At 41.6% G+C, this 26,248-nt stretch overlaps 3 protein-coding genes across 4 annotated transcripts; all 3 read left to right on the top strand.

Moving 5' to 3' along the window:
* The first annotated feature begins 696 nt into the window (after positions 1–696).
* afg1la (AFG1 like ATPase a) lies at positions 697–9,977 on the top strand. Of its 2 annotated transcripts, XM_053434973.1 has the most exons (13): positions 697–833; positions 1,120–1,337; positions 2,533–2,584; positions 2,675–2,776; positions 4,834–4,964; positions 5,087–5,186; positions 5,538–5,596; positions 5,705–5,787; positions 5,867–5,937; positions 6,739–6,839; positions 7,404–7,544; positions 7,619–7,729; positions 8,614–9,977. In XM_053434973.1, exons 1-13 carry the CDS (start codon positions 707–709, stop codon positions 8,749–8,751), a joined length of 1,434 nt encoding a protein of 477 aa, XP_053290948.1. In that variant the 5' UTR covers positions 697–706; the 3' UTR covers positions 8,752–9,977. The 2 variants fall into 2 exon arrangements, with proteins under 2 accessions (XP_053290948.1, XP_053290950.1); XM_053434975.1 differs by lacking the exons at positions 7,404–7,544; positions 7,619–7,729; positions 8,614–9,977 and adding an exon at positions 6,996–7,397.
* Positions 9,978–11,139: 1,162 nt separating this feature from the next.
* foxo3a (forkhead box O3A) lies at positions 11,140–20,882 on the top strand. The gene is made up of 2 exons (XM_053434972.1): positions 11,140–12,388; positions 17,218–20,882. Exons 1-2 carry the CDS (start codon positions 11,846–11,848, stop codon positions 18,529–18,531), a joined length of 1,857 nt encoding a protein of 618 aa, XP_053290947.1. The 5' UTR covers positions 11,140–11,845; the 3' UTR covers positions 18,532–20,882.
* A 554-nt stretch (positions 20,883–21,436) lies between these two features.
* LOC128451075 (putative uncharacterized protein C6orf183) lies at positions 21,437–25,775 on the top strand. Its single transcript, XM_053434840.1, has 10 exons — positions 21,437–21,555; positions 22,244–22,296; positions 22,436–22,548; positions 22,663–22,776; positions 23,339–23,533; positions 23,618–23,717; positions 24,561–24,703; positions 24,790–24,974; positions 25,170–25,308; positions 25,542–25,775. Exons 1-10 carry the CDS (start codon positions 21,437–21,439, stop codon positions 25,773–25,775), a joined length of 1,395 nt encoding a protein of 464 aa, XP_053290815.1.
* The last annotated feature ends 473 nt before the right edge of the window (positions 25,776–26,248 follow it).

The raw sequence follows: 26,248 nt of genomic DNA, 5'->3' as shown, positions 1-26,248 counted from the left end.
TTAATATGCAGCTTTTCTGGTTTTTTTTTAAATGATATTGTAAAATGTATGTATACATCAATATACAGAATAAGATAAAATAAGCTAAACTAAACTAAACTATGCTATGCTATGCTATGCTATGCTATACTATGCTATGCTATGCTATGCTATGCTAAGCTAAGCTAAGCTATTAGTCCAACAGGGGGCAGATTTGCAGCATTGCAGCAGCAAGAGAGCAGTCAGGAATAACCACCAGTAAAGTAATAATAAGTAGCATGCAATACTTATGAGGAGATATAAGAAAAGTCTTAAAAAATATGAATGCGGTTAAAACTAATATATACAGTGTAAATGAATATGTACAGTGTGCACATATGTACGGTAAAATGGATCGCACATTAGCCCAGGCATTTCACAGACAGAAATGTATATGAATAATATTATTATATTATTATTATAAGTCAAATTTCGAATATTATAAAAGTAGAGAAAAGCAGCATTTTATCATGTTGTGTTTTTTTAATAAAATTTTTTAGTAACTTCCCCCACAAAACTGAAATAACGTTTTTCTGCAATAGATTGGCAAGTGGAACAAAATATTATTATTATTATTATCATTAATACAGAATTGCGAGATGTGTCGCCCCCTGCCGGCTGACGATTGTCTTGTCTGTGTGTGTACTGTCCTTGTTAATAAAGTTCCGTTGACGTCATTTGAAACAAGATGGCGGTCCTCGCACCGCTGTGTGTGGGGATGTCACCCTCAGCCTTCCTGGGCTTCGGGCGTCTGTTTACGGAGCGTTATTGTTCCGGGAGCCCGCTGAGATGTTTGACGCAGATCTGCAAACGAGGTGAGGCGACTTTTAGTGGAGTCCCTGGGACGCTGGAGGTTAAAATGTGTCGTAAACGGTGAAAAAGTCCACCCAGCTAGCCGGTTGACATTCTCCCACAGCGAACCCGGTGTTGTTATGGTTGTTTGACCAGTTTTTTAAACTTAACTTCTGTTCTTTTGGGTTTATTCTGTCGCTGGCAGCTGTCACCCTTCACTGTAGCCAACCTCATCTGTGAGCCTCTTTTTCCTGCTGTAAACACACGAGCTGAACTTCCACTAGTGTCCGTGTTCTGTTCATTTCTAAGGTTACTCCGTCAAAGTCCGGCAGGAGGTGGAGGAGGAGGAGGGTGCTGGTGCGGGCGCCGCCGGGGGCTTCTCCGGGCCTATGGATCACTACAGCGGGCTGATCAGGGACGGGACGCTGCGGGAGGACGAGCACCAGAGAGCGGTGATGCGGAGACTGGACGAGCTGCACAAAACACTGAGAGGATACAGCAACACTCCCACATCCATCTTCTCCAAGGTACTGACTGGTTGCTGCTGAGGATCTACTGCTGTCAGTCATGAACCTGGAAACAGTCACCACATGTTTACATCGGTTGGAGAAATTATTGATCTGTTGTACACTAAATTTGGGCAAATTATACCTGAATATTGTGCAGTCGTGTTGATCTTTTGATTCAAAAAGAAGTGAGTACAACCCCTGCAGTGAACAGACACTTTAAAAACCAATCTTCAAGTGTTTAACTTAAGATATTACTGCAAAATGCACTAACAAAAATCCAGATTCACTAACTCGTAACCTGACTCTGTATGTCAGAGGTTACTGTTTGCAAACAGCAGCTTTTCTCTCTATTCCTCATTTATAAGTGTTCACCCGCTTTTCCTGTGGCTTGCGTCAAGTCTTCTTATATATTTTGAGAAATATATTGTCATTGCAAAGAGTACAAGATTATTTACAGCAGTCCAAAAAGTGCATTCACAAAACAATGATTCACTAACAGGAGGAAGAAATTATGTTAAAGAAAAACAGAATTCCTATATAACAAAACCTGCTTGAACACATAATGTTTAAGATCAGACTTTCAGAAGCTTCAGTGTTTCTTGAAGTAGCTCATGGTGGATCCTGAGGTCTGCGGTGGTTCTTTGTCCTGTTGTAGACGCCGCCCTCTTCTCAGTTTCATTTTCTGGATGGATCGAAGGACATCTGCTTTCACAATTTGCCGAAACCGTTCTTCCCTCTGCCTGTGCAATGTTTCCTGTGCCATTAGCCGCCACACAAACTCAAACAATAGTTCCACCTCCACCCTTGACAGCTAGCAAAGCAGAGTTTTACATAGAAGTGTCAGCTGAATCAAATACTCAAAAATCCCAGTGTGACCTGAAGTCAAATCCTGACATGTGGGAGGATAACAGTGCTTCTCTTTGTTGTTAAAGTAGAATACCAAGCACACATGTTATGGTACTGTTGTTCTTATTATATGCATGAGGTTCTCAAAGGTTTCACATCCGTTCATCTACCACTGTGTGTGTGTATTATATTTAAATGGCTTATCCTCTCTGTAGATGGTTGCAGCAGCATGTGTTGTTTTTAGTTTATCCAAAGGCAGTTACTCCAGTCTGCTTACTCTAAGCCTTTGTGATTATATGTTTTGTTATAATAACTTATTTATTATCATACTTTACTTTATCTTACTCTCTTCCTTTATCTCTTCCAGTTTTTCCCAAAACCCAAACCTCCACAGGGCTTCTACATCTTTGGTGACGTCGGTAAGGAGTGTGAATAGAAATCAAATTTCTAATAACATAGTAACTTATGTCCTCAATTTATCCTGATTGGCATTGTCTTTCTTAATTCAGGCACGGGAAAAACAATGGTCATGGACATGTTTTATTCATATGTGGAGACGGAAAAGAAAAAGCGGGTTCATTTCCATGGCTTTATGTTGGATGTGCATAAAAGTGAGTACACTTCAAACACTGAGGCAATGATCTCACACAGTCCTTCTTACAACCACTAGGGGGCACATGAGCCAGCTTTCAATAATTGCTTCGATGCCAGAATACAGGAGTTATTTGAAAAGGTGTAATTTGTGCTGCAAGCTAAAAAAAAAGGTTGTGAAGTGTAAGTTACAACGTCTCACCGTATATTTTCCATAAAAGAGAGAGAGATACATGCAGGAGTTTAAATTATGCAAGTTTAATGAAAACATTAAGTGTATTATTCCTGATTTGAGGGAAATTAATTTTTCAGCTCTAGAATCTGAGATCACTTTGATTTTGGGTCAGTTACTGTGTGTAACTAAAACTCTGTGGATGCAACGTGCTCATTGGCAGATTTGTGTCCTTAGAATGACTAGACTTAAAATTGAGTTTTGGAAATTTGGCTGTTTTAACTCGTTTTAACAGCATTTCAGTCAATACCCAGCCTTCACTATACAAATATAAACTCTAGTCTTATCCAAGACACTTTTATCTGCAATTCTCCCAAGTCAGTAGTTTATAAATATACTTATGTTTTCTGTTTGATTTGCAGCTAAATGTATCACCGTTGTTAACAATAAATCTAAAATAACATGAGGATTCAAGCTTAAACATCCATTAAAATCAAATCTGCTAAACAGTAGATGAATGGACTTTGCTGAATGAAACGTCAGTGACTCTTTTCTCCAACTCAGGCTCTTTCTCTGCCACTCTGCGTTTAAAGATGATGTTTATTCTCATCCAGTAAACTTACGGCTCCACTGGATCAAAACTGAAACTTTACACTCTATTTACACATTCCATGTTGAATCATAGTATCGTAGAAGGGCTTTTTTTTTGTTTTACCCCACTCATTTAACTCAGGGTGAACTCTGATCAGCTGCATTGAAACTGAAACATCTCAGAGTTACACGGCTCAGAGTTCAGGGTTAAGTTCAGTGGTCATTAAATCTGCTCTCTGGATTTAACCCACTTGTAGTTACCATCTACACGGTCAGTTAACCAGATTTTTATCCAGTCATTGTGGTGTTCACTCTGTGTCCCCACCCTATTCACACGAGAAGGAAAAACATTGAACCAAAGCCTTCTACTGGTCGTTTTTGCCTGAAAAGCCGTTTTAGTCTTTTCACCATTTACTGTACGTGACCTTATATTTAGTAGTAAATGGTCGACACAAAACCATCTGACGCCACTAATCCCAGATCACAGCTTATTTTTTCAAACCACTTAAAATGGGCAACTCAAACTCATTGAATCATGTCAGTTGTTAAAGACAACTCACCCAATCAACCAAGACACTTTGCCTCCCTGTCAAGAATTGTTGTCTTTGAAGCAAGCTAGTTGTAATTGGTGATGTGATTTGTTGTGTTGTATATTCATGTTCAATACAAGGCTCCTAGAACAACACAGCACTTTGGTGTCGGGCAAAAACGATCTGAAGTTTCTCAAGTATTTAGTGTTTTCTATATTTCTGTATTCTCTTGTATTTGCAGTTAGAGGCTTTAAATACGCCGGCTGAGCTTTCTACCTCTCCCTGTTCTGTATATCCGGTTGTTATGTTGTCATTACCTTCGCCGAGGACGTTGTTTTCATCGCTGTTTGTAAGATTTTACTGAAATTTATCCGCAGCTGTTGGAGTTTTTTCAAGTGGACCCAGGATTTTTTTTGTACATTCTTATGTGGAATTTTCTTTGGTAATTACAGGAATTTTTATGAACTAATTCACGGGTCTTTCAGAAAAAAGTGGGCATATGTGGAGTTCTAATATCTATGAAGAAGTGAAATTGTAGCTAGTTGGCAGAAAACTTCAAATCAAAACTTGTGCTTTGATAAAGTAAACAATAAATTAAATCACAAATATTTAGCAATTATTCAAGTGCATATTTGTAGTGAATTTGAATTAATTTGTCATGTTGTAATTGGTAACTCTCTAACTATACTGTATATTTACACCCATAACGGCCTACATGTTTTTAGGGAACATGTATTTGTGTGAATTAATTTGTATTTATAAGTTCTTGTACTTGTTTTCTTAGGGATCCATCGATTAAAGCAGAGTATGCCAAAGAGGAAAGCAGGTAAAATGGCCAAATCCTATGACCCAATTGCTCCAGTTGCTGAGGAGATCAGTGAGGAGGCTTGTGTTTTGTGCTTTGATGAGTTTCAGGTAATGATCTTTCAATGTCTCAACACATCACAGTGAGTCTGGCAGCCTCTATGCATTTTTGGGGTCTGCAACCTCAGAAGTGCTGCCGCTAAAAGTTAATTTCCATCTTTTATGTGTTTCAGGTCACTGATATCGCCGATGCCATGATTCTGAAGCAGCTTTTTGAGAATCTATTTCTGAACGGAGTTGTTGTTGTGGCAACTTCCAATCGTCCTCCTGAAGGTTGGAAACAAGTTCTACATTACCTGTATATCTAGATAACATGACACATTTAAAACTTGCATGTGTAAAACGAAAATTTCGTTTTTTAACTCGGTATTCAAAAGGGTTTCAAGTTGCATCAATATTCCTTATTTTGTTCTTGAAAGGACAAAACAGTAGGATCCAATAAAAGTTTATTTATAAGGATTTAAAATTAATCACATTCACAACATGATTCTTGCAAATCAAGAGAAAAAACCCTGAAATATCTGCGATTTTTGATTTTTCAAACTCAATGTGTTCAGCGATTTAGAAATCCACATTAAGGAACTTTTAATAATACAATTAATTATATCTGTCATCTTGCCTCAGATTTGTATAAGAATGGGCTGCAGAGAGTCAACTTTGTGCCTTTTATTGCCGTGTTGCAGGTAAGAATGTATAATACAATGTTTTCCACTCACAAACATATTGCAATCTCTTTTTCTCTTAAATATTTGTAAGTCTCCGGTTGTTAATTATTTGTCTCTCACTTTCAGAAATATTGCGAAACTCTTCGGCTGGATTCTGGGATCGATTACCGCAGAAGAAACAGACCCTCCGCTGGAAAACTCTACTTCCTGTAAGAAAGTCTTCTGGTAAATCAATCACCAAAAGTTAGAGGTAGATTAATCAACGCTTCTCTGTCACATTTATCGTAGCTCAAGTGAACCTGACGTAGAAGCGACTCTAGACAAGATGTTTGATGAGCTGGCTTTCAAGCAGAATGACAGTAAGTGGACTTGAATATGATATGTCAATGTCAATTTCTATTTTATTTATATAGCACATTTAAAACAACTTGGTTGACCAAAGAGCTTTACAGGTGGAGTGGTACGACCGAAGGACAGTTAAAACGTAATACACTAAAGTTCAAGTAATACATTAAAGATACATTAAAGTTCAAGTAATACAAATAAATACAATTATTAATGTAAAACAAAAATAATAAAACAAAATCAAATATAAGAAATACGATAAGAAAAATAAATTCTGCTGTGCTGAAACGCACTCAACTGAAAGCCTGTGAGAACAGGTGCGTTTTAATGGTGATTTAAATAGTGTTAAAGACGGGGCAGATCTAATGTGAAGTGGTAGGTTGTTCCACAGGTTTGGGGAGGCCACTGTGAATGTGTGATCTCCTCTTGTTACTAATTTTGTCTGAGGTTTGTCGAGGAGCAGTTGAGTGGCTGATCTCAGTTCCCTAACTGGAGTGTGCATAATAAGAAGTTCTGATAAATAAGACGGTGCCAGTCTGTTAAGAGATCTAAAAGTTAAAAGTAAGATTTAAAAAAACGATCCTGTGACAGACCGGAAGCCAGTGTAGGAGGCGCAACATGGAGGTGATATGGTCTCTCTTTTTTGTCCTAGTCAGCAGGCGGGCAGCAGGCGTTAAATGGATGCTTTGTCTAAGCCTACACACATATATATATATACATGTGACATAATCCTCCTCCTATACTTCCTCAAAATGCCCAGCCCCGACCCATTTCTGCTTATAGCAGCTATAATATGTTGTAACATTTCCCCACAGTTACACGACCGAGAGTGATGAATGTCCTCAACAGAAATGTGCGTCTGAACAAAGCTTGTGGTACCATTGCCGACTGTACGTTTGAGGAGCTCTGTGATAGGGTGAGTCCGTCTGAACCTTTTCACTCCTGATTGTGTGAAGCATGTTATGACATAGCTGTTGTAAATCTCTGAATCACTATTGACTTCTAATTCTGAATTGTGGGTCTTTTTTCTTGTGTGTTGCTTTTTTACACTATTTTGCTTGCTTCATTAAAGCCACAATACGATAATAATACACAAAATATTGTTTCACCATCACATCGATGTAGATTTATTTTGTATCATTTCATTCTATTGTCGCCGAAGTTCAGCCTCAGACTATTTGGTTTCTTTTACTACACAGAGAACTCGACCAGATTTACATTTCATCATTTTAAAACATTTTTGGATTGTTAAGTGATAAAGTGAAACACACATTAATGGCTCTGTATGAGCTAATGTTATCCAACGAAATCAGATAAGTCATAAAAGGATGAGTTTTCTAGTGAACAGTCATTTTGAAAGAGCTGATTGATTTAAAGACTCAGAGAAATGTAAAGTGCACAGCAGCTTCCAGTGATTTCAGACCAGGAGCTCTGCTTTATGGCTGCTGCGGCGTCCAGTGTCTGAATGTAAATGTTTCAGCCTTTAGGGGCCAGTGACTACCTCGAGATATCCAGGCTGTTCGACACCCTCTTTATCCGTCACATTCCTCTGCTCACGCTGAACAAAAAAACTCAAGCCAGGCGACTCATTACGCTCGTGGACGCTCTTTACGACCACAAGGTACGGTGCACAAATTCACCCGCACATTAACAAACCAAAACTTTTTTATTAGAGTGAGTCATCTCTGTTTTCAGGTGCGGGTGGTGATTCTCGCCGACCACCCTCTGGAGGACCTTTTTGTGCTCGACGGGGATCGCGGTCATGATGAGAGCCACATTCTCATGGACGATCTGGGGCTGAAAAGGGTAAGAGCTCTGCCCCTCTCCTTTTTCTTAAATGCAGCTGAACCAGTTTTTCGTGTTTGGTGTGTAAGTTCAGTCTCAGTATAAAAGGCTATAAAACAGTCAAAGTGCAAACTGCTGCCAGGAATGTTCACAATATCTGCAACAATCAACAGAAACACGAGTAAGGCCATTAGTCCTTTTCCAAACAGAAATAAAAATGCATGAGGTGCTGTTTTCTTAATACAGATTTGACTCAGAATAACGCTGCTTTATTTTTAAACACAAATTATGTATCTATGGAAACTGAAGCGTTAGGTCATCTCACTCCAGTGGCAGATTAATTTCCTGTTTTTCGATAGAGAAATAACCGATTGGTAGAATCTCCCCTAACTCATTTGAAACGTTGACATAAGTTTGTTTATTTTTCATTTAAACTATTAAAAAAATACAGTTATTATTAAATGTCGAGGGATGCCCCCCCGGTGAAGGAGCTGACATGTCCACCATGAACTCCAAAATCCCCTGCGTTGCATCTCACTCGATCATCCTCCTCATTTCCTGTCGACTTGTTTTTAGCACTGTCTAATAAAGACATCAAATTCCACAGAGGTGATTTTGAAAAAGCTGAAATGTTGTTTCTTTAGGATCAAGAGAAATCATTAAGATAAAAAAAGGTTAAAGGTAAATATGCATTTAAAGGAAAGTCTGTGTAAACATGTTAAGATTAAAACCTTAAGATCGTCTGAGGTTCCTTTAGAAAAGACTTCAGATCTTAAACATGTTTGTATGATTCTTCTGTTAAATTGTCTTTTTTTAACTAATGTAAAACCACTTGCCTTTTTATTTGAAGCAGTACACATTACATACAAATCGAATGTGTGATTGTGTTTCCCTGGGCTCGACAGGACGAGGCCAGCAGCCTGTCCATATTCAGCGGAGAAGAGGAAAGGTTTGCCTTCCAGAGGACGGTGTCTCGGCTCACAGAGATGCAGACAGAAGAATATTGGCTGGAAGGCGACAGAAGCACAAAGTCGCAGGTTTAACATTTGAGGAAAGTCGACCACGTTACACAAAGTCCAGCCTTCACACGCTGTTCTCCTCCGGACACTACTCCTTCTCTTCCAGCACAAACCCAGTGGTACCGCTGAACAGTGTGCGTGCAAATGTTGTACAGAAGATATTTATCGATATTTTAAGGTCTTTTATCACTTGAATGCGACATTGCACTTACAGACAGTGTTCTAGATGAGCCTCTGGGTGTCATATTGCTTTTAACTCCATCTCAAACAGTGGTCCAACTGTATTTATTTTTATAAATATTGGCGAAGAGGCCGGATGACTTTTGGAAATGGATTTCCAATTGACTTTTATGTTAATTTAAGTTTTAAGGGACATTAATGAATCTCCATCGTGGGTTGTGTATGAATCTCACACAAGTCTAAATACAGTGGCAACAGATTGGTCTTAAAATATTTTAGGCTGAGTGTTTATTTCTGATGATTTATGTGGACGGTGCTTTTGAAATGTCACACGTGTACTGAACAAAGACATGAAAAGAAACAAATTGTACACAGGAAGTGTTTTTAATTTTCATATTATGCGTATTATTTATGCAAATGTCTTCATAAATGAAACTAATAAGGGTTAAGGTGTGGGTGTGTTGCTGATTTACATGAATCTTTTATGTGCTTTACAAACACGAAGACGTGTGGGATGTGAAAGTGAGGGAAAAAAACTTCAAAGTTTATCTCCTGTACAAACTAAAGTGTTTTCGCTACAGACAAACGGTTAGTGGTATTTAAAATGTCTTTTATTTACTGGAACCTGATGTTATTTTTGCAAAAAACCTGAATCTTATATGAATCATACAATTCTGGGATGTTTAACCTTGAAACTTCTTCAGTCCACTTTAACACAAACTTGTTTCAAGCACCCAGCACAAATGTTTCATTCTGAGTTTCTTTCAAATGTGGATTTTCATTCTTTCAAATCTTTGTTGAAAAGTAAGTTTGTGTTCTTGCAACATCCAGTTTGTCCTAAAAACCAAACCAGTCATGCTGGCATGACAACGACAGCAAGAACAACAAACAACACCCAGCAGCACTGTAAACAATATCTGAAGAGTGAAATCAAGTCAAATTCTTTTGGTTCAATTAATCAAGTGACTCATATTTATCTCCACGCTGGCAAAACAGTGAGTAATACCAAACACATCAATCATTTTTTTTATTTAACTTAATAGTTAATTAAAAAAGTTTCAAAGTTAAAAGCTTCATATATCGTTTTTGCTTTTGCTTTAATTCCAGGCTAATTAACTGCTGACGTATATACTTCACAATATATAGCTGAGGTCTTATCCTCAATTTCAGACTCTGTCTTTTTCATTTGAAAACTTTTGGGACAACGAATGAATAATTACGCAGAGGATTTATTTTTGTTCTTTCTCATCAAAAATTCAACGCACTCAGTATTTTTAAATCTCTGGTTTTGGTTCCATCCAGACTAAAGAGTGATGTGTTGAGTGCTGCACCAGGTGAGTCCTGCTGTTGCTACTTCTGCTTTATCCGGCTCATATTTATTCTCAGAGTCAAATGTGTTTTAATTGCACAAAATTGGTCGTTAAACGTTTGAATGTGGATTTCATTCATTCAAATCCTTTGTGGAAGTGGATGTTAATGTTGTTTACAGATTTAGTTTATCATAGAATAACAGGCAACTGTGTTGGTGAGTTTAAAAAGTATTCTTGATCAGATGCTGACACTAAGAACAACATCCGGCTGCACCGATCCCGATCAGATCATTAGTGAAATCAAGTAGATCTTTGTTTTTGGTTTAATATAATATGAAATTCTTTCCCACGATACTAAATATAGACGACTACTAATCATCTTAATGTTTTTTTATTTAATTTAATGTGGTATACACCTTGGATGTTAATGTTTATTCTATTATTTGTTTGTTTATTTCTCAGCCAACCATATTATTTGTGATGATATCAAATTGTTACTGCAGTCAAATCCTTTTTTTTAAAGGACATTTTAAAGTTCTTTCAAACTCTGACCTTTCACATTCCACAACTTTTGGGACAACTAATGAATAATTACACCGAGGATTTATTTCTGCTCCTCTCATCAAACATTGAATGGACTCAGTATTTCTAAGAAGTCCCTGGTTGTGCTTCCATCCGGACCTCAGAGTAACGATGCACAGAAATCTCCAGGTGAGTCCTGCTGCTGCTGCTTTATTCACACTATGTTTTATTCGTGCAGAGGCTTCAGTGTGTGTGTGTCTGTGTGTGTGTGTGTGCTGGTGAAGGAGTGAGGAGGGTGATGTCACTGCCGAGCAGGACGTGTCCACACTGTCTCTTTAATTTCAGCTCAGTCCAGGGGGCAGGATCCTGCTTCTTTTTTTTCTTCTCCTGGAGTCGAAGCGTTTGCGCCACCGCAGCAGCAGCAGCAGATTGAATGAAGCGTCCCTGAAGGCTGCTGTCCACACGGAGGACACCGAGCTGAGTTCTCCAAGATGCCACAATGCATCGGTGCGTCGTCAGGTCCTGAGCGATGCGGATAGCCGCCTCCCCGCGCGTCCCGGTCTGGATGTGGGTCTTCTCCTCTCTGCAAAGAAAGCTGCAGGGCCTTGAGAACGCGATCTCCGCCTCGATCGGATCTGGACAGCGGGCGGCTGGCAGCCCTCCGCACGGATGATAAAAGAACTTGGGAAAGGAACTAGTCAAGATGGCAGCTGCTGTGCACGGGCTGATAACGCCGCTGTGGAGGCATTAGATGAAGTCATTTTCGTCCGCTTGCAGTGCGCACGTCGCAGGATCGCGAGTCTGCAGGACGCGGGGCGAACGTTCGTCTTGACTCTCCGCTGACTTCCTATCGCTTCTCTCCACATTTGGGCGAACTGCAGCGCGTGTTGCTGAGGGTGTGGGCTGCGGGGGGACACACTGTGTTTTAGTTGCTGCTCCGTGCTGCAGATTGACGCCTTGCAGGAGGACGGACACGTGCTGGGCTGCAGCCCGGACATTTGCATCGTAAATGAATCCGCCGCTGAATCCCCGCACGCAACATTGATGGAATGCGACCCGAGTGATTTTATTCCCCTTTGTGCGAGAGACGAGCATTCGCGATCGACATGGCTGAGGAGCCGCGCATCGGCAACGAGCCTCCGCTGAACGTGGAGATAGACCCGGATTTCGAGCCCCAGAAACGGCCCCGGTCCTGCACCTGGCCCCTGCCCCGTCCGGAGTCCGGTGCGGGCAAACCCGATACCCATGACACTGACGTAATCCCCGAGGAGGAGGACGATGACGAGGGCGCCGCAGAGACCGCCAGCGGTGGCGATGTGAAACCCCGGGAGGCGAGCGGCCGCGGCGGCCCCGTCTCGCAGCCCGTGGAGGTCCAGCGCGGCCCCCGCACGGAGGAGGCGGCGGACGGCTCGCCTTCCTCCGCGCTGACCCCCTCCGCGGCGGCGGGCGGCTCTGCCTCCCAGCAGCTGAGGAAGTCCTCCGCCCGCAGGAACGCCTGGGGCAACTACTCCTATGCAGACCTCATTACCCAAGCCATCGAGAGCTCCCCGGAGAACCGGCTGACCTTGTCCCAAATCTACGACTGGATGGTGAGGTCTGTGCCGTATTTCAAGGACAAAGGCGACAGCAACAGCTCTGCGGGCTGGAAGGTGAGCGCAGACATGCTGCTGCTGTCATCATGACAAAGAGCATGTTGTGATGGTGCAGAAACACACAATGCACACACGGCTGGGGGGTTCATGCAGAGACGGAGGAGGCGGGCACACACACCGTTACTTGCAGACAGCACCACATTTTTACATTTTCAGCCATATTTGCTTTGTCAACAGCAGAGGATTGTGGAGTGTGGCTGCAACTTGCTCACAGGGTTAAACGAGTTGTGGTCCAGGCTGCTGTCACAATATCTGGCTGTATTGGTATGTGCATCAAATTACACACTTGCACACAAACGAATCAGGGCTGCACACTAATCCAGTACAAACAAGGTAGTGGGTATGAAACTCTAGACTCCAAACAGGCAATGCAAAGTCAATTTCACTTTCAAACTGGTCACACTGCAGCACTGGGCACTTCTCCCAAGCCTCCACTGGGCCCTGCTGCCTGCTTCTGTTTGATTTGAAGGATTAGTACAGGCCTGGAAAACCAATTCATCTGTCATGGAATCAAGTCTGATGAAAGCTCTGAGCTTTGCAGGATTTAGATTGGAGGGGAGGGGGGTGGGTAAGAAAAACTCTGGAAATAGGTCCGTAATCCACAACTGCATAACTGTGCATGTGGGATGCAGGCCAATTCCGGGGAGTTTCTTCAGGAGGGATTTACAGTAACGGTCAAGATTTGCTTTTTGGAAAACCTCATCAAATTGCTGTGACATGATGGGAATTGGAATATGAAAACCCCCCCAGAAGTAATCCGTATGGGAGACAAATTGATGCTAATAACCGATTAATCTGCACAGAATCAGCTGGATAGTTGTTACTCTAGATTAGAGGCAGGCAGTTTTTCATTCATGCACACGCCTCCATGTGGCTGCAGACAGACAGACAGTTGGCAGAGGAAAGGGTTAATGTTGAGGGTTACAGGAGAGCTGACATCAGCATTTCCCCAGGAGATGCTCCTACACTGTTTGAGACTCAGGCATCGGTGAGAGGTTGCTCATCTGCACCAGGGGGAAAAATGTCCTCGGATAGGAACTCCAGAGCTGTCGCACCATAACAAGACAAGAACACAACCTCAATACTTTCAGTGCTCAGCTTCATCCATGTTTCCCCCCCCCCCCCACTCTCATTGTTGTGAATCCAATCCCAATCTGCAGCTTCCCATATGGATGGACAGCAGAGCAGCAGCTCAGGCCTGCTGTGCGAGTGCCCCACTGTCCTTTTCATGTGGCCCAGGCACGAGGATCAATCAGCTGACTATAAATTATGTAGGTCAATGTGTAGCAGTGTGAGAGAAGCTCAGTGTTTCTCTTTGGATCGGGCTCTGGCTAAACTGGCTTTGCTCCAGTCCCCGCTCGGAATGAGGCATTGCTCAAAGGGTGCTGCAGCACGGCTGTGACTGCGTGGGGGAGGGGACGGCAGGAGTTCTGCTCTTTGTGATTTATCTTTTTTTAAACGCCGTGTGGCTCGTACTGTATGTACCTGAGAGAAGCATTCTGGGAAATTGTCTTGTTTTTCTTCAGCTTAATAGATGCAGTTATGTCCACTGGCTATTTCTTTCAAGGAGGACCTTCCACATGGTGCACAGTCGTTCGGCAAAAACAAACAAACAAAATAACAGGAATGTTGTGGGTCACACACGTAATCCATAATACTGTATTTTACTTACAATTAAAAGCACCAATTTTGAGGTATAGTGTCATTAATTCAGAATTCAGCAGCATTTGTGAGCCTGAACCAATAACTTTTTGTTGCATAAATGAGAACCACATTAAATTCCTCTTTCATTTGAGGTTCTACATTGTGACGTTGCACTGAGTCGTGTCATGTTGTTATAGGTGTAACGACTGTTTCATCCCTCTGCTGGAATACAGTACAATCCAATACGGCCACACCACAAATTCATGGCCCCATAAATAACGTCAGAGTTCAATCAAACCCTCTCCGGCAGCCTCGGCCAAAACTGAAGTGTCAACACGGGTTTATTTATTTATTGCAGGGCAGTTGTGTTGGATTGCATGAGACTGAGCCAGACAGGTGTTGCCGTTATTGTGTTCACTCCCTGTAGGTCACGGGGTTGATTATCATGTTGCAGTTATTTGACTTGGTTTGCATGTGTCTTTTTAGCCTTTATACAGTACAGCTGTTCAGGCCAGTTGACGTGTGTGATTTCAGATGTCCTGCTTGTTTAGTGGTTTGAGACGCTTCTCGGGAAATACATCTGTAATTTTGACTTTTTTTTTTACCCTGCGCGCCAGCAGAGCAACGCGGTATTGTTTCCGTGTGAACAGGGAATAAGTCAAAATTGCATCGGTGAGTTTTCACCAAACTTGGATGGGCTTATAACTTTGGAGGGTTTTTCCCGATGCTTGACTTTTCGGAACTGATCAGCCAAAGGTCAAGCTCAAGGTCAACGGAAATATGGTCAGAAAATACATTTTTATAGATAATTGCAAAAATATAGAGCTAGAGAGACAATCTAAAGCTTATATTGGTCAGTAAACTATTCCCCGTCATGTATTGTATGATACGGGACTATCATAAAGAAGTTAGACAATGACAATACAGTTGCAACCAGTAAAATTTGTAATACAAGCTACAGGTTGTTTAGATTAAACAATTATTTGTCATATGGTATAAATTACATCTTTATCTAAATTATTACAATGAGTTCCATACAATGAGATTTCTGTAAGCGAGCAAATTAAGTAAATATATTAAGTAACCCCATTTAAGGGGGAAATCCGAAATAAAAATAAAATGACACTGGTGATGTGTTTCTTTGTACACAAACTTTGTTCAACCTCTCATTCCCGATTTCAAATGCCAAATCTAAAACACAGGATAACATTGGGTTTAAAGCATATAGACTACATGTTCTGACTAGTCTCAAATATATTCATAGTAGTGAAGTCATGATATTAACATTGAAAATAGTCCAGGTGGCCTAGTTGTTTGTTCCCCGCAGTAAACAGCAGCCACAGCTTGGGTGTTCCATTTCAGATGGAAGGAATTAGTGCCAAATTTCAGCCAAATTCAGAAAGTGAAACATCCCAAGTTAGATTATTCCCCGAGACTCGTTTATCAACTCTTGGACAAAGTGAAAACACTAAAAACATTCACATCCTGTCTTGTTGCAGGTGTTGGCAAAAGAAATATGAAGGAAATAAAAACCAAACCAGCAATGAGTTGCTTCTCTGTGTTTTTGTTATTAACCCCTCCGCTGCTCTCCTATTTATTAAAATTTTTTATATTAAGGATAAGTATATGCTTTAAAGTGTACATAGTATATCATAGCACACAGTTAATTCTGAAAGACCGATATAGCCCAGCAGCCTTTCCTACTAAATGGGTGAAACCCAGAAAGAAAAGGGCAACAAGGCACCTGAGATTTATTTTTGAGTCACATGTGTTTGGTTGTAAGCGATGAAAGTGATTGCTAGTTGACCTAATCCTTTAATTGGCTTTAAGCGAGGGCTTTGCTGTAAGTTAAATGTCAGCGGATCATTCCACTGACTCATTATATTCAGAGGAAAACTGTGGCCAATGCTCATTTGTGATCATTCGATCATCACAAAGCTGGAGAGCAGCTGCCTCCACCGCCACAGGTCCATATCATTAGGGCAGCCTTGTGTCACCGTAGTTTGTATGTGCTGAGCCTGGTTTATATTTGATTAGTTTAATCCTCTGAGAGATGGATTTAAATAGGACCTCGGTTTACTCAAGTTAATTCAAGTTTAAGAGAATTATGCTGGATTCTCTCCCAGTGAAGTTGGCCTCTGGGCTGCAGAAACCACTGCAGAGTTTCTCCTTACTTACTGCTGAGGGTCTTAGTGCGGGTCAGCCGTGCAGACTCCAGCTGTTTAGTTTCGTACGTGGTGGGGGAAACATCTCCGGGGAAATCCTGCAGACCTTTGTGAGCAGCCAGAAATGGAAAGTTTGTATCTTGGACAACGATGTAATGTGGTTCACACTACTTGGTTTTTCATTGTTCGTTTAGTTAAAAAACAACAACTATGGAACCAACTGTGAAACAAAAAAAACGTTTTTAAAAATGGAAAAATGAAAATTCATTTAATCACGAACTTCATGTGCTGAGGAAGATTGTGTGATATGATCGAAAGCTCCAGAACTGTACTAAAAGGACCTTTGGTAGCAACTATGGTTTCCTATGCCAAGGCTTAGCTGGTCTCAATTTCCCCAATCTGTCAAACAACTCTGTTATAGTCCCTCTCAGTTTTACCTCCTCATAAAGTTGTTGACATAATCTGACTAGACTGGCAGATTGGCAACCTGCCTGGCCGTGTTGTGTTTCTTCACCTGTCGGACTTCATTAAAGCAACATCATCATGTTCCCGCATCTCAGTAATTTACCTGACTACGAGGTTTTCTAAACTGATGATGGCCAAAACATCGAAAATATGACCTAAGTTCTATCCTTTAACTGTAATTGAATAACGTTCGGTGTTTAAACAGTTGAAATCGATGCAGCAGACACCAAGGCATGATCATATATTGTAGTATAGGTTCCAAAAGTGCTAGATCCTCTGATTCCTTTGTTGCAACTTCCACATCTCTTCATTGGACTCTTACTGACTTTGGTCAAAAATAAGTTGCCTACAAGCCCAAGCCTGGATGATGTCATTAAGGTCCGTCTCCAACACCACAGACATATTTATTTAACTGGTTTTACAGGAAAGGCAGAGTTTGTCTCCTCATTACTAATATATCGTCTGTACCATATCTTCTAAGGTGCTTCACAAATTATGCTTTGACACATATTTCAATCATGCAGTTAATCGTTTTCCTTCATTTCTTTGCAGAATTCCATCCGACACAATCTGTCCCTCCACAGTCGTTTTGTCAAAGTCCAGAATGAAGGAACGGGGAAAAGTTCCTGGTGGATGGTCAACCCTGAAGGGGGGAAAGGAGGCAAGGCTCCTCGCCGACGGGCTGTGTCCATGGACAACAGTAAGTACATCAAAGGAGCTCGAGGACGTGCCACCAAGAAGAAGGCCTCACTGCAAGCCGCTCAGGAGGGCAGCTCTGAGAGCTCCTCGAGCCTCTCCAAGTGGACAGGAAGTCCAACTTCCCGCAGCAGCGATGAGCTCGACGCCTGGACAGACTTCCGCTCCCGGACAAATTCTAACGCCAGCACACTCAGCGGTCGTTTGTCCCCGATCCTGGCCAACCTGGAGCTGGACGAGGTGCCTGATGATGACTCCCCACTCTCCCCAATGCTGTACTCCAGTCCCAGCAGCATGTCCCCGTCCACGGGGCCCACGGGGCTCTCTGACCTGGCAGGTACCATGAACCTCAACGATGGGCTCTCTGACAACCTGATGGACGACCTTTTAGACAATATCAGCCTGACGGCATCCCAGCAGCCTCCTCCTGGAGAGGAGGACAACGGAGCAGACGATCAGGGGAGCTCACTGTTTACCTTCAGCTGCTCAGGAAGCAGTCTGGGTAGCCCCTCTGGCAGCTACAGCCCCAACCCTCTTTTCAGTCCGCCGTCCATCACGAGCCTGCGCCAGTCGCCCATGCAGACCATTCAGGAGAACAAGCAGACCACCTTCTCCTGCATCTCGCACTTTAGCGACCATCAGACCCTACAGGATCTGCTCAGTCTGGACTCCCACAGCCCCAGCAATGTCATGCTCACCCAGTCCGACCCGCTGATGTCGCAGGCCAGCACCGCCATCGCTCTGCAAAACTCTCGTCGTAATGCCATGCTGCTGCGCAAAGACCACATGTTGGTGAACCCCAGCAGCGCAGGTCAGGGTCAAAGCTCATCAGTGCCTGGTTGGCAAGCTGGCTTGTCAACCTCTGACGGCGATGCCAGTCAACCTATTGCCAAGCAGCCCCACCTGAAGTCACCCAGCAAGAACGCATCTATGCAGCTCGGCTCTGGTTTGTCCGGCCAGGACCGCTTTCCTGCCGATCTGGACCTGGACGTGTTCAACGGCAGCCTGGAGTGTGACATGGACTCCATCATCCGCAATGAGTTGATGGATGCAGATTGCCTGGACCTCAGCTTCGACTCTTGCCTCACTTCCGCCCAGAACGCCAACAGGAATTCAGGAAGCTTCTCAAGCTCGAAACAGACCTCCCCTCAAAGCTGGGTCCCAAGCTGAGAGGCTCTGTCGGAGCATGATTCAAGAAAAGAAAATGAAAAGTGGGGGAAATGTAAATTGGGTTTCATTGTCCTGCATTGTTCAACTAGAGGGAATGAAGTGTGTAAAAGTGTATTCATGTAGTATTTTTTTTCCATTGTTTTTAATGTGAGGCATTAAGTTCGATACTGTATTTTAAGTGTCTGAGACACATAATGGTGTCTACACAGCGGAGAAACAAGATCAATACCTGGGCGGTGTGAACAACAGCACTGACTACTAGTACAGGACATTTTGTTAAAACTATATGAAAAGCATCAACTCATGTTAGTCTCAGGGAATCACGCATATCACAAAGTGATACATGATGAAGATGAATTCTGTTTCCACCCTGCTCTTCTCCTGTTTCACGCCCTTTCATACCTGAACCAACATTTTTGCCAAACCAGCCGTCAGCCGGTTGTTGGCTGACGGCCTGTTTACAGAATGAGAATGTTGCATTGTTACGTTCCAGTGGACGATACTTGACAAGCTTTAGTTTTTATTTTAATGTTTCTTTGAGACGTAGCCTAAATGGACTAAAAGATTTAAAACAAATGTTAATGAAAAGCTTTTCTTCTTTTCCCATTGATGCACCGAGTCATGCACCAAATATCAGTCTGTAGAGGTTAATATGTTATCAAGATGTGAACTGATCTACATTGTGTGGTTACTGTGTGTAATGTTTTCCCTTCATTTAGCAGATTTGACCCCGTGAGTTTAGTGACATTACTGTGAATTCTGTTCCTTCTGGAGAGGCTCATTACTGACGTCTCGACGATATGGTGGTTTCTGCTGCAGATCCCCTTTTCATCATCTTCCCCACTCGTCCTCCTCTCCCTCCTCTTCCTCGTACTGCAATATCGGAGGTCCCGTCCATGTAGAGTTCAGGACGGAGTTAAGGACATGATTTAGCTCTAGGTGACACCATTTACATTAGCGGCCGTTTAGGAATACCTGGATTCAAATGACCACACTCCACAGCACTCGACTACAATATTTTGGTGTTTGAATTTGAAGTTCTTGGTGCTATAAATAAATAGATAGCAGGGAGTGGCTGCAGATGGAGTGTCAATAGTAGCCTCTCCTTTGTTATCAGCACTACAGCAGGTGCTGGGGGGAGAAAGGAGGCTGTGATCGAATCGTCAAGTTTTGAGGCTTCACAAGGTTCCTGGTGAAATGACCCAGAAGTATAGTATAAGTCGCAGGAAAGGTGCTTCGGTGCTTATTTTCTTATCTCCTTTAGCATAGGACACACTGGACCATCCTTTACAAGAGGAAAGGAGATAATTCAATTTCCTTGCAGCGGCAGCATTTATTGATCCACGTCAATAACATCTGCTGTCACATAATTACACCGCCTAGTGCAAGTGTGGTCAGATTCAATCCTCCGTTACATCTTTCCTTGACCTCGTGACGTTTTCTTTATGTGGGTCAAGGAAAAGTGGTTCGGGCAAGGACGCGGGATGTGATGAGATTTTTTGGACGATTGGACCACAGCGATTCAAACCCTGCGAGAGGACGTCGTGTTGTACCTTAGAGCCATTTTTGCCATTTTAGAAAGAAAGAACCACAGTATTTTAAATATTGCCAAAACATTTCTGCGTTTAAGTAAGTGGAAATAAGAGGATATACAGTGTATAAATATTAGGAACCAGTGCTGCAGGTGCAAAAAAAATGGAATAAAATCAGCACAGTTTTTGTGGGAACAGCAGGATTAATTTTTTTTTTTTTTTTTAAATGACCTGTGTAATTTTGTCTACTTGCTAAATTTAACTCGATCATTTTAAGGGACGCATATTTGTTTTATTTATAAAACTCTCTCTTAATGTGGTTCTGCATGTTTGACCCCACGTGAAGTGGGTTAGAGCTGCAGCAAAGCACTTTTGTTTTAACACTCTGTTCGATCTACCCACGTTTTGACCCCCTCATTCGGGTGATCATCAGGACAGACGACCAATCAATCAATTTAATTGATTAGCTATAGAAAAATCGAAATGTTGCAATTAATTGACGTTGATGTGACAGAAATATTCAACCCACTTTGGCTTATTTTTGGGATTTGAGAAAAAAAACACATTCTGCACATTAATGTTCCCAAATCGTTTCCGCGTCTTCACATGGATGATTTAATCTTCGAAATACAAATGACATAAAACTTTTATTTTTGATTCTACGTGAATTCTGAGTAACACTCACTGCCAATATCCATTCTCTATTTCTTCCTCTTGCTCCTACAAAACAAGACATCAAGTTGAGATTGTCGGTTGTAATCCCAATTCTTATCTTGGCTGTAACAGAGATGGTGCATGTAAATAAAGCTTAAAGAACCACTGAATGTCTGCCTGTGGTTTTTTTCCTCATGTACCTTTTTTTTTTAATTCCTGTCTCTGGAGGAACTGCAAAGCTGCAGACTTGACTCTGCAGGCGGCGAGGAGCTGATCTGCTATTGGACAATCTCATCACAGGCTGAGAACCAATCGCACGCTGTATCCAAGAAGAGTGGACCCCCACTCAATTAAGCCAAGGTTTTGAAAAGCAGGAGCCCCGGCTGCTGAGGAGGGAGCTGCCCAACAACCGCTGCTCTGTGCATCATTCATCATCCATTTATTTTTTATCACATATTGTAATGTGGGCTGTATCTGAAAAGCACAGCAGCGGTGACGTCATGGCTTTCTGACAAATGTGATGTGAGGGCCCTCTACTGATCAGATGCAGCTACTGTGTGAGCTCAGGCCAAAGGGAGGAAACCACTCCTGTCTCCATGGACACGACACAACAAGTCAGCATGGAGGCACAGATTTGTTCGGGACGTGTTTGAAATATTTATACCTCAAGTTTCTTTCCAGTTTCTCCACGTGTTGAACCCTGAACTAGAAGCAGCACCATGTGTGACGTGTACAGAGTTTCCTCCTCCGTCCGAGTGGAGCAGATGGAGGCCGAGCTCTCACATCAGCTCTCAGCACTGAGGGGACACATTGAGGAGAGGGGATTTACTTCATACAGGTGAGGGGGCTTGGGGATTTTTATACAGCTGCAAACTATTCTTGGTGTTTGTTGTGGCAGGAACTTGGAACTCCACTCTGCCTCCAATAAAAAATGTGCCTTGCCCTGCTGCTTGTTGTTGCTTCAGGTGGATGTTGGGGGTTTAAAAATTAGCTATTACACTTCTTTATATTTATTCTTGCACAAATACACCACAGCAAATCCCTTGTATGTGTAAACCTGCTTGGCCACTAGTTGGAAGTTGGAAGAAAATCCAGCTCCAAAATAAAAACATTTAGTTTCAAAATGTCCCGAACTGAGAATAGAAAACATCATGTCCAGCGGTTAATCAATAAAAACATATTTCTTTTCTATTTGTCCATGACTGAGAAAGAATATTAGTAATATTAATGAGGTCATTCTACTTTTCAGTATATATAAACAGAGTGTTTTTATAATACATTTCCATTATCAATTAACTTTATAATTCAAAAATGTATATATACAGATTTCTATATATGATAAATATTTTACAGTATAGTTCTATAATTGATTCATTCTTTAATTCTCGTCCATGAGTTAGAAAGAGTATTTGTAATTTTACGAAGTATTTTAATGTCTTGAGCATGACTGAATGGAATCTATTGGAACAGAAGCTTTTCAATCATATCAATAAATGTCTGTTTCAGTTCTGTTCTGCCACCGAAAGAAGTCTCCTTCTTCCGTGCGGAGAGGGAACATGCGCTGAGGAGGGGGCTTCAGGTGAGACAGAAAAAAATCCATCCTCATTTCTGTCATGTGCAAGGAAAGTTCATTTATTGATTTCCTGGTAATTTAAAAATCAATCTGGACTTGTTTCGTTATTCTTGAATCAAAGTGAATGTAACTCCTCTGGTTGCAGGTGGCCGAGGCGTCTCCTGTTCAGTCTCAGGGGCTGATGTGATGCAGAGGGAGCTGGACAGTTGTCTCAGTCTGGAACACACAGCTGACAGTCTGCCTGCCCTCCTGCACCAGGTGAAACCACACCACATTTAAAACACTTCACACGCCTTCGAACACAACGGCAGCAAGAGATAAAACGTGAAATGTAATGGACACTAACTTCCTTTCTTGTGTTTCGTCTCACAGTTTTACGCTGACAGATCATATCACTTGGCTCAGATCAAATATCTGCTCATGCTGAGATGGAGGAGATTTTGCCGCCACGCCAGCGTCATTGAGAAGCTTTATCCTCATTACAAGGTGACAACAGGAAAAACACATTTTACACAAGTAACACATCAACACTTGGTATGACAGGAGGTTTTCTTCCTCCTTATATGTGAACCTGTGTGTGTCACGGCTCCTTTTCTGCTGTTGTATTCACATTCACATATTAAATTTGGGTTGTAAAGTGAGAAAATATGAAATTATTGATCATTAAGGAAATAAATCATCAGTATTGATTGGTAAAACAATGATTTATATGAATTAAAACAGTAAGGTTGAATAATAATAATACAAATTCTTACAATTTCAACAGGGCCTCTCACCATTCGGTGTTCGGGCCCTAATTAAAAACTCTCATATCTACAGTCAAAGTGAATGCTAGTAAAACCCCTTCTGGAAAGAGAGAAATCACTCATAGGTATATCCAGATATATCCAAACATGTGAATACAGCTTGTAAATGTTTAAATTTACCAAACTACATGAAGAAATAAGCCTTTTTCAAATAAATCTTTGCAGAATAAAAGAAAAAAACTCAAACACAGTAAATTAAAGGTATACTAATGGAAAATGTTAAATACCTTTATTGCTCTCAGGATCAGATGAGACTTTTAACCAGCGAGTACGAGGATGCTGTTCAGAGAGCTCGCCGGCTGTCGGTGAGCAGGGAGACGATTCTGATTGGACGAGGAAACCCTGCTCAGCTGCTCTCTCAGGACGACCTGCTCATCTACCTCCGCTGGCTCGTCTGCCACCTGCACTCTGTTCACAGCATCCACAGCTTCCTCAGAGTGAACACACACACAGACTGTCTTAAAGTCATCCACCCTGTTCCTCTTTTAATTTATTATAACTACATGTGTTTGTTTTTTCAGGTGCTGCACTATGTACCAGCCTGTGAAAGGAAAGATGAAGAATTTCAGACAAGTGTCACAAAGAAGGAGGAAACTTTACATCAGGATCAAGATGCTGAGGGTGAGAGTCAAACCAGCAGTCGCCTGGAAATCTACTGGTCAGTTTAATGAAAAGAAAGAATCCCCCTAGAGGAGAGAAAGATCTGCAGCTTTACTTTGAAAATTGTAAACATTGAAAATTTGGGATTTTACTTTGAAAAATCTCCAAATATATTCAGTAAAAATCAATGACATTCAGTATGTGGATAGTCAGGGAGGTCCTGAACACAGGTATATCAGTCTCTCTCTGAACTTATACGGCAAAGTGTTTTTACAATACTTTGAAGTATCCTGAAATGATCTATTACACAGTGAAAATGTTCATGAGCAACTGAAAAACAGATAATGAGATAAGAAAAGATGAGGAAAAGTGGAAAATCTAAGGCTTTTCATCTGTGGACAGTGAATTGTCCACTACATTCAACAGTCATTTGTCCATTAGATTTAGTTTTTCTTGAATATAGGACTATTTTCAGTAGAAGACCAAAAAATACTGATTTACTGGTAAAATATTAATAATCACTCAGCATAAGAATCATTTTTTTACTATATCGACAATTCCTGTCAATTTGAAGCCAGTAATTGGACCTTATCGTGAGATCATGTGATCAGCTGCTCTTGTAAAAGTCTTCTTGCATAAATCATCATTTAAGGATCATGATCGTAACTTAAATTTAAGGCGTTCTTGTTTTTTATCAAAGAATTAGATTGTTACCTTACAAATACATGTAACTGTAATAAAAGGTCAAATGCATCTATACAGATATATTTCGTAAAATGGAAAATCCTATTCAGACTAGTAATATGTGATGAGTTTGAGTGGAGATGCTCATTCTACTGTTTTGTTCAACCTCAGGCGTTTCAGGGCAAACAGGAAACTTCCTCCCGGTCTCTGTTCAGCTGGACGACTTTCTACCTGAGCTTCAGTCTTTAATCGACTTCTTCCACCTGTCGTGTGACGCCCGACAACTCAGGACGGCTGCAGACGAGATGGAGCTGTTCAGCACGGTAACGTTGCCTAATGGACGACTCAGCGTCACATAAACCAGGCATTTGTCCCTGCGTCACCACCATGTTATTAAATGTCTGTTAAGGTGTGGAGAGAGTTCAGGAGGATCTTCAGTCGACAGGAGCAGATGAAAACATTTCCTCAGTACGACGGCTCAGAGGTGAAAGGGAGCCAGTGGGGGAGGAAGAGTGCGAGCGCGGCTCTGAGGAAGGAGGCCAACTGGATTCCTTTCATTCAGGTCCGAGATCGTTTATACATCCAGGTCAAGAGGTCACACCACAAATTGATTTCTCTCATCCTATAAAGTTGTTGGTTCGTCCCAAACGTTTGAGCTCTCGAACCTTCATCACAGGTTGTGTATTTGTATTAATATTTATGATGTTATGTGATGTGCTTCAACAGCTCCCCTTTGTTTGTTCGCAGCCTGTTTTATATGCGTGTGCATTGATGGATTTTCCTCTGTAGGACAGGTGGTGTTGACAGTTTGGGTTTTGCTCTTCAGGTGAAACCCCGTCGGGATCCTTGGCGGCAGAAACTCGTCACAAAGCTGCAGGAGAAGAAAAGTGTGGACGAGCTGCTGAGGATGCACTGCAGGTTTCTGCAGGTGAACAGAGACTCAGCTCAGATTCTCTAACAGGATCTGATGAGTGGACATAAAATGATCATTCCCATAACAGTTTTATCCAACAATAATCTGTAGTATCAGAGAAAGGGTTCATGGATAAATATGATTTAAAAGTCATTTTTAAAGTAATCTTACAACACTTTCAACCTTGCTTTTAATTATCAATCTGAAGGTGTCTGGTTGAGTTATTTCCTTCCTCTGTATCTCATCAGGTCCCAGATCTGCTCCAAGTGTCATCAGCTCTCAAAGACCACGCCGCTCACGTCTGTGACTCGCACCTCACACCGAGCTCGTCCGTCTCTCACAGCAGCAAAACCAAACGACAGAACATGTCAGAGACGTGGACGAGTGTTTACAAAGCTGCAGGTTTAACTCAGGCATGTATCATCCGGTTTTTCTGCTCAGAGAAGAGTCTGCATTGTCCTCAGCGCTGCCGACTGACTTAAAAGTGACATTTGTCTTGTCAGGAAACAAAGAGTCACTCGTCCACATCCCGAGGCAGAGGAGGCAGCGAGCAGACAAGTTTAAAGGGTCAAAGGTCAACAAACGAAAGGTCTGTTTTATTATGCACAAGTATAATACAGTTTTTCAGCTTAGAAGTGTCAAAAATAAGGTTGAATTCTTCTTCTTATTTCCTCAAGACCAAGAAGACGGCGTCAGATCATCGATTTTGTTGGAAAAGTCCCAAAAAGGCTAAATATACAGAATCAGAAAGATTTGAAACATCAAATTGTTTCGGTTTTTCTTTGATGTTGCAATGATTTTGAATGACAATGAATCACCAACCATTTAATAACTTTAAATGATTCATTGTATTGACTTGTATTTTAAAATATGCTTTACATTATCTGGGAGCTGTTAAGTTCTTATACATTTAACCTTTTTTGGACTAGAGGATTTGAAGATGGCTACTTGGTCT

The sequence above is a fragment of the Pleuronectes platessa genome, chromosome 11, assembly GCF_947347685.1.
Source record: "Pleuronectes platessa chromosome 11, fPlePla1.1, whole genome shotgun sequence".
Lineage (NCBI taxonomy): Eukaryota > Metazoa > Chordata > Actinopteri > Pleuronectiformes > Pleuronectidae > Pleuronectes > Pleuronectes platessa.
The sequence above is the reverse complement of the archived record's forward strand: the minus strand, read 5'-3'. Positions and strand labels throughout refer to the sequence as shown.

Excerpts from the sequence above, each read along its gene's own strand:
- afg1la (XM_053434973.1), top strand. The coding sequence starts at position 707 with ATGGCGGTCCTCGCACCGCTGTGTGTGGGGATGTCACCCTCAGCCTTC. Across the intron at positions 2,585-2,674 it reads CTACATCTTTGGTGACGTCG|GCACGGGAAAAACAATGGTC; the intron begins GTAAGGAGTGTG and ends TTCTTAATTCAG. Across the intron at positions 5,187-5,537 it reads TTCCAATCGTCCTCCTGAAG|ATTTGTATAAGAATGGGCTG; the intron begins GTTGGAAACAAG and ends ATCTTGCCTCAG.
- foxo3a (XM_053434972.1), top strand. The coding sequence starts at position 11,846 with ATGGCTGAGGAGCCGCGCATCGGCAACGAGCCTCCGCTGAACGTGGAG. Across the intron at positions 12,389-17,217 it reads ACAGCTCTGCGGGCTGGAAG|AATTCCATCCGACACAATCT; the intron begins GTGAGCGCAGAC and ends ATTTCTTTGCAG.
- LOC128451075 (XM_053434840.1), top strand. The coding sequence starts at position 21,437 with ATGTGTGACGTGTACAGAGTTTCCTCCTCCGTCCGAGTGGAGCAGATG. Across the intron at positions 22,549-22,662 it reads TGCCTGCCCTCCTGCACCAG|TTTTACGCTGACAGATCATA; the intron begins GTGAAACCACAC and ends TTCGTCTCACAG. Across the intron at positions 23,718-24,560 it reads TCAGGATCAAGATGCTGAGG|GGCAAACAGGAAACTTCCTC; the intron begins GTGAGAGTCAAA and ends CAGGCGTTTCAG.